The sequence below is a fragment of the Pyricularia oryzae genome, chromosome 7 (assembly GCF_000002495.2).
Source record: "Pyricularia oryzae 70-15 chromosome 7, whole genome shotgun sequence".
NCBI lineage: Eukaryota > Fungi > Ascomycota > Sordariomycetes > Magnaporthales > Pyriculariaceae > Pyricularia > Pyricularia oryzae.
The window spans coordinates 2,719,653-2,734,242 of record NC_017854.1 but is presented as its reverse complement, the minus strand read 5'-3'; the positions used below and the strand labels follow the sequence as shown (position 1 = coordinate 2,734,242).

Sequence of the window (14,590 nt, the reverse complement as noted above, 5' to 3'; positions counted from 1 at the left end):
GCCCATTTCCTTGGCTTCCCTGTCCCCAAGACCATCGACCCACGTGCCGACTCGTGAAGACTGCCCCCGACGCTCACCACTCCAGCTCATGGCATCTGCAGGAGATTCGCTCGGTGCGGATTGTGCAGAGAAATGCCCACCCCAAGGACTGGCTGGTTCCCTATCTTGGCGCAGCCCGCTCGCCGGATGAGCCGAAGCAGGACTCGTGGCCCCATCCGGGTGAGAGCCCGCCGGAGCTGTCGCGTGAAGGCCAGAGTGAGCGCCAGAAAACGTGGGCACAGGAGTGAACCCGGAGCCGGCGGGACCAGCAGGGCGGTTGAAAGAGGGGGCGGTGCCACCACCAGACGGCAAGGTCCCGCCAAGCCATTCTGATATCGACTCGATGGACTGGCCGTTGCGCAGTCGTCGCAAGACTTCCTCCCACTGTCCAGGCACCCCTAGGGCCGACAGGACGCTCTCGTTGTTTCGTTGCTGACGGCGCAGATGGTCGATCTCGGCTCTCAGGTACTCCTTGGACTGCCTGACAGGTATCTCATAAACGCACTCGACGTCTTTTTGGGCCTTGCATCGCGAGCAGGGCGTTTGGCCATCGCACTAAATAGATCAAAACGAACAAGGGTCAGTTCGGCCCAGTGTAGATTGCAGCGAGCGACTGTGAGACGAAGAGCTGGGTGCGCGGGACAGATGCAGTTAACTGAAGTGGTGGGAAGAGGCGGGGAGGGTTGCAGACCTTTGCGCGCTTCTTGCGGCACTCGGTGCAGGCGTTTGGGGTGACGATCCCGGGCCCCCGCTTGCGCTTGGATTGCTGCGACGTCGGAGCAGCGGCCGGGCTTGGGGCGGGATGCTTGCCGGATGAGGTGGTGACCGGGCCGGATGAAGGAGTGGCAGACGACTCGGCGGATGCTTTCGGGCTCGTGCTGGTCGTCGTCGTTTTCGAATCCTCATCCATGGGTTCGGTCTGCTCCGTGTCCATAGCACAGTCTTGGCGCAAGCAAACAAGCCGGCAGGTCGGGAAGGGTAAGGGACGAGATTGGGACCAAGAGCAGCCCGCTTGGCCTAAAAGATTATAGAGAGAACTTTATGGATCGAACCGGCCGTGCGTCACCCAGAAGCCTGCGCAGAGAAAAGGCGGATGGTGAGGGACGGGGTTGAGAGCTTGCTGAAACATGCTTGTGCCCAAAGCAAGCTAAGCTTCGCGGTTACGACAGAAGGCGCGCTATGGCAGTCGTGGACAAGGCGACGCACCCGACGGACGAAGAGTTGGTGTGTTTTGAGGAGCGAGTATCCTGACCGGTGGCTAACGTGATGGTGGCTTAATTCAAGCGAAGAGCTAAATGGTTAGGTAGGTAAGTAAGTTGTTTTAGATACCTTTGCATGGTACTTGGGTAGGTACCTTCCAAAAAAGAAAAGAAAAAAGTAAGGTAGGTGTAGTTGGTGCGGTCAAGGCAGATAGGGGGCAGGTTGGTCTGGATGTGGGGAGGAGCTTAAGCTTCGATAGCTACCAGACCTACATGTACTTAGGTACCTACCTAGCGACCTAGGGAAGGTAGGTAATGTAGGTAGGTAGGTAGGTAGCTTTAGTGTGTACTGGAGATGGGTTTGGATGGGTTAGGTACCTAGGCAGGTAAGGTAGGTAAGATACTTACACAATGCTCACTGTGATGCGCGACGTGGAACAAGCCGCGGACGGAATCAAGAATCGGATCGTCAGACTGACTGCATGTTGCACTCGCTGATATAGCGGTTGCGTCAGAGTTTACCATTGGTCGCGCTTTTGCTTGCGGATCAGTCAGGGACCTACCTGAACAAGTACCTATTCGAGGCACCCTGACCTTTTTCCGGGTTAGAGTAGCCTATTAATACTCGCGCTCGGTATTCGATATGGTTAAATGGTTGCGCTGCGCGATGCTATCCTGAAGAGTGTGATGGATGCTGAGAAATCAATCGTACTTATTACCTGGCAAGCCTGGGTACCTTACCTTAACTCAAAAAGTGCCGTCAATGTGGGGACAGTTCTGGCCCGAAAACCCGCTGGGAGAAGTTTGACCGAGGGGCTCGAAAAAGGAACAAAAAAACAAAAAAAAGAAAAAGAAAGACCACCAAAAAAACGTCAGTACTGTAAATTGACCCCAGGCTTGGCCTAAAATAGCTGATGGATATTTGCTTCTTCATTCATTTTTGTCCGTTTTCGAAAGTACACAAACAACCCAGCGCGTCACCCACTGCCTTGGGGCATTCGTCGATATTTTGCTTCTCTGTAGATTTCGCGATCCCTGCCTCTAGGTTCCTGGTAAGCGCTTCACTCAACAGTCAATTGCCTACCCCGAATGTTCTGAAATTCAAAATGACGCAACCTGGTCGGTCCGTCGTATTCAAATTGCCCATGGAGAGCCAGGCGACAAGACTTGGTGGGGTGAAGCTAGGAACCGTGTGGGTCCAGCCGGCACAATCCCGAGTCGATTTGACAGCCAAGACAACCACCACACGGTTACAAAATCTGCTCAAGCTTCCAACGCTTGCTTCGCTTCAAATCACTCATCTTGTTTCTACTTGTGGATTTAAAGCAATATAAAGGTTCGCAAAGTCCTAACCCGGGGCAATGGATTAGTCGCGGGTTTACGAAACAGAGCTTTGGGTGACTACCTTAGTGAAGTAGATGTCAATCTGAACTACCAATTTGCTTGTCCTCTTGGGCCATGGGCAAGCCAAGGTAGTCTTGCCTCACAAGCCCACAGATCCTTGACGATCCTACAGGGCCCTCATGTGCCACGTAAATTCAAAATTTTCAACAGCCTTTAACGTCCAATGGTGCCTACCAGGTAAGGTACCTATGCGGGAATACGGAGTACGATGGTTCCCCAGGCCCGGGCTGGAAAATATACCCCACCCGCTAATGCGCGATGTATTATCGAATTACTTTGGTTATACCTTTGATTACCTAGGGCACTTGTAACCTTGACCACCAAGGTATGGTCGTAGGGAGTTTTGCCTACCATAGGGATCCTACAATATGTTAATCCACCGAGATTCTTTAATGATCCGCATCTCTTTCCTTCTTTCATCCCCCCTGCCTGGGGCCTGAGGTATGCGTGAAGAGTGAAGTCCATATTACTACGGGTACAAAGGCCCTTTGACGTGGCGAACATTCGAGACAATTGCTCGTCTGGTGTCAAATCGGTCTAAGCAGAAAACTGCATGGATCAAGTGCTTTTGTACGTTGTACATAATTAAGTAGGTAGGTAGTCTGCTATAGGGTTCCGTCAAATTTGGCAATACCGTAGTAATACAACCATCACAATGCACCATCAAAGCGACCCCTGACCAACAGGCCCGGAGCAAAATCACCGGTAGACAACCATTGGAGCTAGGTAGTCTGATATGAGCCCCTTTCGACTCATTACCAATAAAAGGCTGGCCCCCTCCAATTACCCCTAACTTTCAAGTTGAGATGCTTTTTCGTTACATGATGTTAAGACGCCATGACAAAATGCGTTAGCCTGCGCGTCTGTCGTTGCATGATGTCCCCTGGCACAGACTTCAAGTCGCATACATGCACTGCAGTGTTGGATTGATTCGATGGATATCCGTATCTTCATGTTTGTTTGTGCGCTTTTCTTAGAGGAGCTGTATCTGCCCTCGGCATTGATTTATGCCGTTAGAGAGCGCATCGAGCCCGTGGTGCACAAAGGGGGACAAAATCAAGCATTCAAAAATACATTCGGAATTGCCGAGGACATCAACAGTGTACAAACGACCGTCCGTCCATAATCCCTGACCCTTCACTGGACAAAAGAAAAGTTGACTCAATAGAATTTAGTCGGGCTCCTCTTGCTCGGGCTATAGGCGCGAAACCGATCCCTATCACGATCGCGCTCACCCTTGCTAGGACTCCTCCGGTTCGATGGCGTCTGTGATGGCATAATGGCCTTGACATCAGACTGCGGCGACTCATCCGTTTCTGAAGCGTCGTCTTTCAAGAAAATTCCTCGCCGCAGATTCTTGGGGGTTACCGGTGCCCAGATGAAGGCCTGCTTCGGGTCCTGTGATGGTGGAAACAGGTGCTGCGATGGCGCCGGGGCGCTGGTTTGTTGTGATTTGACCTCGGAAGCCATCGACTGGCGGAACTTGCTATGGCCCAGGTTATTGGCAAGTAGGAATATGATAATCAGAGAAAGTATGAAACCCTGGGATAACATTTGATCAGCTTTGAAAATTGTGATCAATGAGCTTCAAAACCGTCACGACCAGCGACGTCTTTCGACCTGCTTTTACTTACCCATGCCTTGAAGCTGAGGACGTTGAAGAATTCATTGATAGTGATGGCCATCTGCTTTGACGATATAGCAAGGCTCTTAATCTTCTCCGGGTCCTGGTTCATGCAAATCTCCCACTCGTCGCATACCACGCCTAGCGCCGGCAGCCTGTCTACCTTGGGCGCGCATCTGTTCTTGGTGTACTCGTGCGTGCACGCCTCCATCTCGGCGAGTAGCTTGGATCTTGCTTCGCTGGCCGCATACCTGAAATCGGCAAGGATCATGTGGCCCATGACAGCAAACGCCGCAACACCCATAAGCGCAAAACTCAGGTTGACGGCGAACTGGATCCACCATGACATGATAACGGGCGCATTGGGGTGATCGTGTATGGTGGTGAGGAAGTTGCTGAGCCATCCAGGGTTATCACGCCTGCGCTGCCTGCGGTTGTTACCACTGCGGCTGCCTTCACGCGAACTATCCTCATCGTCCACGTCGACGTCGGACTGGTCCGAATCTGCATGCAGCCGTGGCCGGACACTACCAACATCCCGGTCTCCGAACTGCCTCCTGCGCTTTCTAACCCTGTCGTGTGATCGTGCGTCCCTGGGTCGTGGAAGCTCTCCCCGTCCCGAGATGTGTGCGGCAGTGCTCCGAGTTGGTGATGCGGCGAAAAGGTGCTTGGCCCTTGCCGGCGTGATTGTCATCTTGCCAAAGTCGTCACGGCTGTCTGGTTCCGGCGTGTTGTCCATAGCAGCTTCCGATATGTCGGTTAAGGCAGGGCTTGTCTCGGCGCCTGACATCTCCGAAGCCAACTCGTCAACACGCCGCTGTGGGGTCGTAAAAGCGGTATTGCGGAAAGGCGTCGCCCTCGGATGGTTCTGGAGCGAAGAGCTGAAGATGGAGGACTGGGAAGCCTTTTGGGCCTGTGTCTTGAAGGGAGAGTCCGTCATGGTAATATCTGGCTTCGAAAAGGGATTTGGTCGCATGCTGGGGTATTGTGGTGGTGCGGGACTGGCAAAGGAAGCTGCATGAACAGGGAGTTTTCAATCAGTTGTTGCGCGAGGGTGTGAGAATTACATCTGGGTGGCTCTCGTCGCTGAACTTACAAAGTTTTGCACCACGCTGCGAAGCCTGAGCAAACGGACTGGTAGCATCGACCGGCCCCTTGTTGTTGTGGTACTCCCAATCCATATGCCCTTCATAGCTACGTTGATCATTCATGGTGGGCACTGTTAAATGAGAGATAAAGAGAGAACCAGTCCTTGAAAAAATCCAGCAAACAGCTATAGTTGACCAGAAAAGAGCCAGAGAAGGTGAATACAGTCAGGGCAAGGGAGTATTGTGCGAGCCCGAGAGTGCTGCCGCGGATGATGGCGGCTTTAGGTAGGTTGGTATGCTGTGTAAGAAAGTTTATACCATGCATGCAGAGCAAAGGTGGGCGGCCGTCAAAATGCAGGGCCGTCGTCGGTGGCAACAAAACAGCGCAAACATCAAAGTAAACACCCAGAAGAAGCTTGGGCCACAACACCTCAAACTCTGTCTGGAGTTATTGTGGGGATGTCGAACATAAGTGGGGCACATGCGATAGAACCTGAGCAACCTGAAGCAGCGAAAGCGATTAATTCCAGGCCTGCAAATCGATAGAGCCCAGTCGGAGGTACTCCTTCCAGGTACTTCGAAGTTCGAACATCTTACTTGGACCTCACGTCAAACAAAAAAAAAAAAAGTCCATCGCGACTCCATCTTGCTCGTGATTATCAGCAAAAGGACACATCCTAATCATCACTGCCAATACAGACAGTTGCCCACCAGTCTCATTAAATCGAAACCAACATCAGGTCGACAATTTACACCTCTTATCCGAGACTTGGACGCACGAGCAGCGTCGGCACTATCGCTCTGGGCGAATAGTCGCAGTCAGGATTGCCTCATTGACTCCTGGTTTCCACTCGATCAACAATGTCAGACGTCGAGTCAGAGACAGCCGGGTCGCCTCGGGCCCCTACCAAGGACGATGATCAGATCGACGATGCCGGCGAAGATTCCGACGTCCTCTCCGACATTGACGAAGGTGTCTTTGAGGAAGAATACAATCCCGATACGGCGCGTGTGGAAGAGCGCGACTACGAAGACATTGCCAAAAGCCTAAAGGCATCAAAGCGGAAGCGTGGGGAGGGTGAAGCACCACCGAAGCGCAAAACACAGCTCAAGAAGCGCCGTACCGTCGAAGCCGCCGCCGACGACCTTGGTGATGCCGCTGGCGGTTCAGACGATGAGAACGGTTCTAGGAGACAACGCAAGTCCCGAATGGCTGGCGATTCCAGACGGGCCAAGGCAAAAGAAAAGAGCCCTGAGCCTGAGATTGATGAGTCTACCTTGACTCCCGAGGAGAGGCGCAAGCGGGCGCTGCTCAAGGCCATGGATGCTGCCGCCAAAGGCCGCAGCAGCAGGCGGCGCAAGAAGGACGAGGTTGTATGTATTTGGTCACAGCTACTTTTATTGGCCCAGTGCTGTGATATCCCCGCTGCTAACCGATACTTGTAGGACCTTGAGGAAATGGCCGATGAGGAGATAGCAGCCCTCAAAATTAGCATGGAGAATGCCTGCGTGGCTGACAACAAGGCGCGCGAGGAAGGCAAGCCGGCCATTGAGAAACTGAAACTTCTACCCAAGGTAGTGGCCATGATGAACCGTAACGCCATCCAACACGCCATTCTTGACCCCGAGACAAACTTTTTGCAGTCACTCCGCTTCTTCCTCGAGCCGCTCAACGATGGATCCCTCCCAGCTTACAACATTCAACGCGAAATCTTCACTGCTCTTCTGCGACTTCCGGTGGAGAAGGAAGCGCTTCTGAGCAGTGGCATCGGCAAGGTTGTGCTTTTTTACACCAAGAGCAAGCGTCCCGAGCCCGGCGTGAAGAGAATGGCCGAGAAGCTCATAGGAGAGTGGAGCAGACCTATTCTCAAACGTACCGATGATTTCCGCAAGAGGCATATTGAGACTCGTGAATTTGATTACGCGTATGTAATGCCTCTGCCGTCTATGTCTTCAACCCCTCGTCTCTCCCTTTGCCACAAGCATTCATTCTTTCTCTTCTTGTATCTTCTTTGCTTTTCACTAATCAGACCTCCCACAGTGCCGCGAAGCAAGCCCAAGAAACAGCTTCCTACGGCAGCTCACAGGCGGCAACGCTGCCCTCGCGCCCTGCCGGCCGCTCCATCTTCGAGGAGGAAATCCAAAAGAAGCTGGCGCCCAAGAATCCGTACCGGACTGCCGGCACAGGTCTGCAAAAGACTTATACTGTCGCTCCCCAAAGTACCTACAATGCTCCTGGCGGCGGTGATTACCGTCCAATGGGATCAGGCGGCCTAGATGCATTCAGGAGGATGACTCAAAAGGGAAAGAAGAAGTGAATATTGTTGTGGGGAAACAATGACTTTTGGTTCACATGTTGTTCATTGCAATGCAGGGGGATCGATCATGCGAGGAATCCTTCTTTTCAAGCTCATGCCAGGTACCACACACGGCCTGCATGACGACTATTTTTGGGAACCGGAAATGTCTAGCCAACGCTGACATCTACACTTAAATACCGTATCCCATGAGCGACAAATACATTTTTATAGAAATCATGACACCTCAGGTTACCATAGGTCCAGCTCAGCCATAGCTGCCTCTTCGTCATCAAAACTACTCGTTTTGTCCTTCGTTTTGTGTGACGGCGCTGGCTTTTGTTTCAGCACACCTTCGGCCTCGGCTATCAACGCTTCCAGATCGTCATCGTCGTTCCCAGGATCAGTCTGGGCACGTTGTTTCCTGGCTGTAGATGAACCGTGGGACACTGTGTGAACTTCCGCCTCCGCCATGACGGCATCTAGGTCTTCATCATTGGGAGAACCATTTGCGCGTTGTGCCTCTGTACCAGTCTTGGCCGGTCTTCCGGAGCCGAATAGACTCATGGCTATAGGCGCTGGTTGCCTTATTGAAGATTCCGCCTCGGCCATCAAAGCCTCGATATCATCGTCGTCTGGCTCTCCAACGGGCCTAGTAGCCTTGGGGGTGACATCATACATTTCGCCGAGGTCATCGCCTCCAAACAAATCATCCACACCATTGCTATCCTCTGCTGGCATAGTAGATGCATCGATCGTTTGTCGCTTCTCAAAGATCGGCGCTATCCTAGACGACTGTGGTTGCGCTACTGGAGCGTGGCCAATGTCGGCGTGACCGTCATTATCGGGAGCCGTCATGTTGGGCTTCAGGTCGTTGATCCAATCTGTGCGGGCCTTGTGCATAGTGGTCTTGTGGCCAGCCTTCTCTACCATGGCCAATGCGTCGAGAAATTTGGCCTTGGGGAAGAGATCGTCGAGCCAGAGTTGGTAGAAGGATAAGAGCCGGGCAGCGTCAGAGAACTCGTGCCCCTTGCCCTTGAGCCTGAGGGTTCCTGCCCGCTTACGAAGAGCAGGTATGCCCTTATCCGAGAGAAGTCTGCATTTTTGCGTCGATGGTAGCGTCCGAAGTTAGTTCGATATATGAGGGGACGAGAAGTTGAATCATGTCGGGGAAACTGCAGCGCACCTTGTCTCATCAAGTTTGACACGCGGGACTCGGGCGCGCTTGGCGACAGAGACCTCTTCGTCTATACCCAGACCTCCATCTGGCTCACTACGTTTGGCCCCGCCCTTAGCCTTAGGGCTCTGGTTGGGTGAATTGGTGGGCGATGCAAAGGGATCGAAGAAATCCTCATCGTCGGGTATGTAATTGTCGAGCGCTGGAACAGATGGCTGTTTTGCTTTAGAGGTAGACATCTTGGAGACACGAGGTCTTTTCTTTGCGGCAAATAGATTGGGCTCTTTTATTAGACTTCTCTTTTAGTGTTCACTTATGCTAGACCCGTGATTAGTGAGCTTAGGTAGGTAACTCTTTATTAGGTAGGCATAAAGTTGTTGCGCGATGATGTTGATGGATTTGTGCAAACGCGTCTTGGACCACAGACGCGTAAAGTGCTTATCAAATGCAACTCTGCGGGGCAGGAATGGAACTTGGCTTGGCATGCGTGCATTGGCTTCCGCCCGATTAATTCAACCCAGCCAGCTAGTTGGTGCCTGAGGCAGTTGAATATCGGTTCGCAAGCTAAGCTTCCAATTCCCTTCGGTACAATGAAGTAATGACGACGAAGGGACGATATAGAGAAATCGACCAACCGGACAACGACCATTGTTCAGCCAGATCTTCACAATGTCGATTGACAGCACGGCACGATATGTGCCCAGCAAGACGCTCCCTAGCGAGTATCCCGTAAGTCAATCGTTGCTTGAAGGATGGACGCCGACAACCGAGCCAAGGCACCTGCTAATCATCAATTCAACAATATCTACAGCTCATAGACAACGATCCGTACGTCCCACCGATTCGATTCTTGTCGCGCGAATGAAACATGAACTGGGCTGCTTCTGTCGTGAACCTTGGCTGACTCAATGGCTACATCGACTACTACAGACACTTCAAGCGTGTCGTCTCATACGCGAGGCCATCCGATTATGCGTACGGTGCTACTGCGGCCGCGGCCGGACCCGGTCTCCTCACCTTGATGGAGAAGGTCTCGCCATCTTTGGTTGGCAGGGGCGGCTTTGCCCAGGCAATGAGGCTTACGGGAGCTGTTGGGCTCACGGGGGGCTTCCTCCTGTTCTACCAGAGATCGTGCTGTAGGTTCACCCTTTGCCACATGTGTTTTCTCTGATTTGCGGGAATTCAGTTACCGACGCATTTTATCTCTACAGTACGCTTCTTCGGCATGTCGGAGAACTCGCGCGAGGTTGACATGGACATGCGCGAGATGGTGGACAAGGTCAAGAAGGGCGAGCCTCTGTACGGCGTGTCGCAGCTGACGCCCAACATGCAGGGCGTTGCGGCCAGACAGTCGCGCTACTCGGCCCTGTTCCACGAGGTTGTGCCGTGGTTCAACTTTGTGAACCACAACCAGCATGGAGTAGACACAGCCAAGTACTACAGGCAGGCTGAGCGAGAACTCGCAGCGGAGGGCAAGACCTTGAAGGAGTCTTCATGAGTTGGATACGACTGAGACTGTTCAACTTTGAAGAGCTCTGCGGGTGCTGGAACTATGCAACGGCTTGGGACAGTATGCGGTCACGAGACGTGACGACGCCACGCCACGTCAAAGGCGAAAGCCGTGCGTGTCTGCTGACATGATTCGAGTTTGAATACGGGCATGTGTGGCGCCAGCTATGTACATATACACCTTCTTGAGGCGCCGACATAGAGTCTGTCGACCTCTACAGAAGGCAAACACAAGATTGAATTTCATGTCTCTCGGCCGATTCTTTGATAGCCATGTGGCAGGATTGACCCCGTGCACGAGAATAAGTATCGACATTAGCACGGACACTAATTTTGGTATGTGGTCGCAATGGACACCGTCGATGGCTATTTCAACCTATAATATTGTAGGTAATTCGGCTGCGACTTGATGTCGGAAAATACTCTGATTCCGACTCCGTCCGTGGTGCAACATGATACAGGCGAGAATGCAGTCCTTCTAGCAAGAGTAGCAGTATAACGTACGTCTTGCCAAACCGTCTGAACGACCACAAGATAAACCATCTTTAGCACACCAGATAAATGGGATGTTGCCTGTGATTGTTGTGATGGTGTGACTGTCATTGTTCTTCAGCTTGCTCGTACATTCTTGCGATTGCGTGACATGCATGTGCCAAAGCCGAGTTCGGGAGAATTTAGTTTTTTTAGTTTTTTTTTCTGTCAACCAGAAGATCCATTGCCTTGATGGCAGCTCAGCTGAATCCTGATTTGATTGATGCGTCGGTTCCTGCCATTAAGTTGGTGGGTCCATGTCAAATCTGCGGGCAGTTTGCGGCGAGTTTATTTGAAATCCCTTTAACCTGACTAGACCAGTCCACATCGCTCCGGCGCAAAATACTGAATTCAGATTACCTCCATTGATATTTGCAAGATTTGGTCCGCTCCCATCGGGCCCAGGGATATGTGTTTCTCCCGATCAGGAAGAAAAGGAGGCGAAATGAATACCGAGTAGGTAGGTACCTACGCTTGCGACGGAGGGAGGTGCAATAAAAGTGGCACCATTTCGCTCAAGCATCCGGGACATACCTTGTCCGCGTTAGCTCCCATGCAATGGCATCACCATTCGATCACGTATAATTTTCCATGATGCGCTTCTGGTGTTTGTCGCCCATCTTCCCAAACTTTTTATTCACACCCACTCAATCTACAAAGTATATCTCCAACACTTTAAATATAGTTGATTAGGTACCTATTCAAAAACACAAACACACCCCACTCACATTACCACAAACAAGCACAACAGAATAAAGATATGGCCGAAGAAAAGAAGACAATGCGGGCTTGGCAGCTCAGCGGCCCTGGGGACGTGGCCAAGACCCTCCAGCTCAACGATGCCGCTCCTTACCCTTCACAGCCACTGAAGAAGGGCCAAGTGCTCACTCAAGTCAAGGCCGCGTCCATTAACCCGGCCGACTACAAGTTCCCCGCCGTCCCTGTCGTCGGCCGATTAATGGTCAGTGCCGGCAAGATCCCCGGCATGGACTGCGCCGGTGTTGTAGTCAAGGCAGGTCCCGATTCCGCCTACAAGGTAGGCGACCGGGTCTTGGGCCGCGTCGATCCCCGTGGTAGCCAGGGTACGCTGGCCGAGTACACGATTCTGGAACACGAAGGCAGTGCCAAGATTGCCGACAACGTCACGTTTGAGGAGGCAGCCGGCGCAAACACTGCCGCCTTGACGGGTCTGCAACCCATTGCCGCCAACATCAAGGAGGGCTCCGACGCCAAGGTTTTTATCAATGGAGGCGCCGGCGGGACGGGCACTTATGCGATCCAGATTGCCAAGCAGCTCGGCTGCCACGTTACAGCTACGTGCTCCACGGCCAAAGCCCAGTTTTGCAAGGACCTGGGTGCCGACGAGATCATCGACTACAAGACGTCTGACGTGGTTGCGGAGCTCAAGAAGAAGGGACAGGTTTTTGACCTTGCCGTCGACCTCGTCGGCTTTTCGCCTGGAAACTTGTACACTGGCTCGCCCGACTATCTCAGGCCCGAGGCCAAATATATCGCGGTAGGCGGTGCTGCGAACTCGGCTGTCGTCACGAGCATGGTCAAGGGTTTGATGCTGCCAGGGTTTTTGGGCGGCGGCAAGCGCAAGATGGAGTTTTACATGACGTCCAACAACCACAATGATTTGTCGCGGGTATCGGAATGGCTGGCCAATGGCAAGATCAAGACGGTCACTCACAAGACGTTTCCCTTTGAGCAAGTCAAGGAGGCGTTTGCGGAGCTGAAGACGGGAAGGGCGGCCGGCAAGATCATAATTACTTTGTGATGGCGGGCAGTGTGTGGAGTGCGTTTTAATACCAAATTTCTCGACTGTTGGAATGTCATGAATACCTACCTGTGTATAATTAAATCATAATATGTGTTGCAGTGTCACACTTGCATCGCCACCCATCCTTTTTTTTGGTATTTCAGATACAAAGGACTGGTTTGATCAGTTTCCACGCCCTGCTGGCCCTCGTCGTTACCATTGTCTAGTCTTTGTGCAGATATAGCACCAGAGCCATCCATTGTGCTTAGGACCTTTCTTTTGTTCTGCTTTATAACAAAGCTATTGTTCAAGGTTCTGGCTCTACGGTGACTCCTTTTCCGTAGAAAATGGAAGTGCATAAAAGATTCTGTTGAGTCCTATACGTCAGGGTCAAGTTTATCTCTTGACACCCATCATCACTCCAGTGCACATTTACTACACCAAATACCAAACACCAGCCACAACCAGATACTCACAATGTGCGTCAAGGCTTACGACAAATACACCTGCGGGACACATTCCTTCTCGAGGTTGATCCGCTGCGACACCGCCAAGCTTAAGGGTAGAGTACCTGATGCCGAAAATGTGTGTGAAACGGTGAGAACAGTTCTTGTGAGCATCAAGATCCCGTGTCCCAACCCAACATGTGCGGCAGCCATGGTAACCACCTTGAAGTCTGGTGGAAATGCTCATACTCTGCGTAGCAGTGGAGGCATCTGCAGCGGCAGCACAGCGAGTGTGGTGAAGAATGCTGATGTAGTAAAGATGCTTAGAGACGCTGTGAGCAGACACCCGGCAGCCTCGTCTCAGAGCTACCTCCTATGCGCGTGTTTGTCAAAAGGCTGTGGTTGTTAGGGTGTCTTGGGCGGTAGAGGTTTGTTTGTATTGACACACAAACCTTGGTGGAATTTGGCAATATAGTGGGCCCCTGATGCTGAATTGGGTGCTTTATATCTGGAGGATGCGGTGTACGTTTGATGCATCTGGTATGCATTCTAAACACAAACATCTGGAATGATAAAAATTTAATCTGCGTAACAGTGCATGGATACTGGGAACCTTTTTTGGCCTACATTGTAATTACTCCGTAACCTTCATACTCTGTACGGATGCACTTTACTCCGTAATTCACTCTTCAGATCCATTACATTTTTGCAGTTGCATACTGTCCCAATGCCACTTGCCACATGGTGATGTGCACATTCAGCCCCGGTACTCCATACAGTAAGTATGCGTCGGACTAAAAGTAATACTGTAATTCTTTTCCTTTTTCTTTCTTCTTTTTTTTTAGCAAAACTGTAAAAGAACCCAAGATCCCGGTATTATTCCTGCGCTCTGCCATTCTCGAGGTCGTACTACGTTACAGTGTTGGGGTGAGGCTTGGGATCGTCGACGTTGAATCTCAAAAGTTTGGGATGAGGCTGGAGATCGTCAACGTTGAAGCTCACACGGTGTTGATGTGAAGCTCGAATATGCTAATATTGGCAGCACAGGGCGTCGGGGATTTAATTTAATCAAGGGTTGACTCTTCATGTTTGAGATTTTGTTTGTTGCATAATAACGTATTACAATATTCCATTCATGTTGCCAAAAATATCGAAAGCTGACGATCTTGAAATATTGCAAGCAACATGATTCATTATCTTGACCCGTTGTTCGAACTTCGGTGATCTGGGTGGGTATAACTCATTGGTATGGCCATAATACTACTGTGCTAATAGTATTCATGTGCCACGTTAGTAGTTCAAAGATACCGTGACCGTGGCATCGTAATGTCAGCCTCGGAAAGCGGCAGGCGAGTGGCGAGGTAACTGCTGCCCGACTCCATCCCTTTGCTCGTCCGACTTATAACCGCTCACCGCCCATCTGCCATTCCGCCCAATACACTACAAGATAGGATTTCTTTTCCATATACAAGAGAGTGAATGTGATGGCTTGGAATGCTACTGGTAAATACTCC

At 51.5% G+C, this 14,590-nt stretch overlaps 7 protein-coding genes across 7 annotated transcripts; 4 read left to right on the top strand and 3 right to left on the bottom strand.

Moving 5' to 3' along the window:
- Positions 1 to 160: 160 nt before the first annotated feature.
- MGG_09002 (uncharacterized protein) lies at positions 161 to 973 on the bottom strand (the record flags this gene model as incomplete). Its single annotated transcript, XM_003721291.1, has 3 exons — positions 161 to 236; positions 290 to 594; positions 731 to 973. The coding sequence occupies 3 exons, from the start codon at positions 971 to 973 to the stop codon at positions 161 to 163; spliced, it is 624 nt and encodes a 207-aa protein (XP_003721339.1).
- A 2,487-nt stretch (positions 974 to 3,460) lies between these two features.
- MGG_09003 (uncharacterized protein) lies at positions 3,461 to 5,672 on the bottom strand. The gene is made up of 3 exons (XM_003721290.1): positions 5,363 to 5,672; positions 4,277 to 5,280; positions 3,461 to 4,184 (listed from the first exon to the last, which is right to left on the bottom strand). Exons 1-3 carry the CDS (start codon positions 5,475 to 5,477, stop codon positions 3,804 to 3,806), a joined length of 1,500 nt encoding a protein of 499 aa, XP_003721338.1. The 5' UTR covers positions 5,478 to 5,672; the 3' UTR covers positions 3,461 to 3,803.
- Positions 5,673 to 5,965: 293 nt separating this feature from the next.
- On the top strand, positions 5,966 to 8,006 carry MGG_09004 (transcription factor IWS1). Its single transcript, XM_003721289.1, has 3 exons — positions 5,966 to 6,728; positions 6,801 to 7,279; positions 7,396 to 8,006. The coding sequence occupies exons 1-3, from the start codon at positions 6,216 to 6,218 to the stop codon at positions 7,670 to 7,672; spliced, it is 1,269 nt and encodes a 422-aa protein (XP_003721337.1). The 5' UTR covers positions 5,966 to 6,215; the 3' UTR covers positions 7,673 to 8,006.
- On the bottom strand, positions 7,633 to 10,285 carry MGG_09005 (chromosome segregation in meiosis protein 3). Its single transcript, XM_003721288.1, has 2 exons — positions 8,838 to 10,285; positions 7,633 to 8,747 (listed from the first exon to the last, which is right to left on the bottom strand). The coding sequence occupies exons 1-2, from the start codon at positions 9,065 to 9,067 to the stop codon at positions 7,904 to 7,906; spliced, it is 1,074 nt and encodes a 357-aa protein (XP_003721336.1). The 5' UTR covers positions 9,068 to 10,285; the 3' UTR covers positions 7,633 to 7,903.
- On the top strand, positions 9,363 to 10,597 carry MGG_09006 (uncharacterized protein). Its single transcript, XM_003721287.1, has 4 exons — positions 9,363 to 9,557; positions 9,640 to 9,656; positions 9,759 to 9,964; positions 10,040 to 10,597. The coding sequence occupies exons 1-4, from the start codon at positions 9,498 to 9,500 to the stop codon at positions 10,324 to 10,326; spliced, it is 570 nt and encodes a 189-aa protein (XP_003721335.1). The 5' UTR covers positions 9,363 to 9,497; the 3' UTR covers positions 10,327 to 10,597.
- A 497-nt stretch (positions 10,598 to 11,094) lies between these two features.
- MGG_09007 (uncharacterized protein) lies at positions 11,095 to 12,773 on the top strand. The gene has a single exon (XM_003721286.1). The coding sequence runs from the start codon at positions 11,629 to 11,631 to the stop codon at positions 12,646 to 12,648; it is 1,020 nt and encodes a 339-aa protein (XP_003721334.1). The 5' UTR covers positions 11,095 to 11,628; the 3' UTR covers positions 12,649 to 12,773.
- A 334-nt stretch (positions 12,774 to 13,107) lies between these two features.
- On the top strand, positions 13,108 to 14,093 carry MGG_09008 (uncharacterized protein; the record flags this gene model as incomplete). The annotated part of the gene is made up of 4 exons (XM_003721285.1): positions 13,108 to 13,410; positions 13,552 to 13,598; positions 13,789 to 13,854; positions 13,922 to 14,093. 4 exons carry the CDS (start codon positions 13,108 to 13,110, stop codon positions 14,091 to 14,093), a joined length of 588 nt encoding a protein of 195 aa, XP_003721333.1.
- Positions 14,094 to 14,590: the final 497 nt, after the last annotated feature.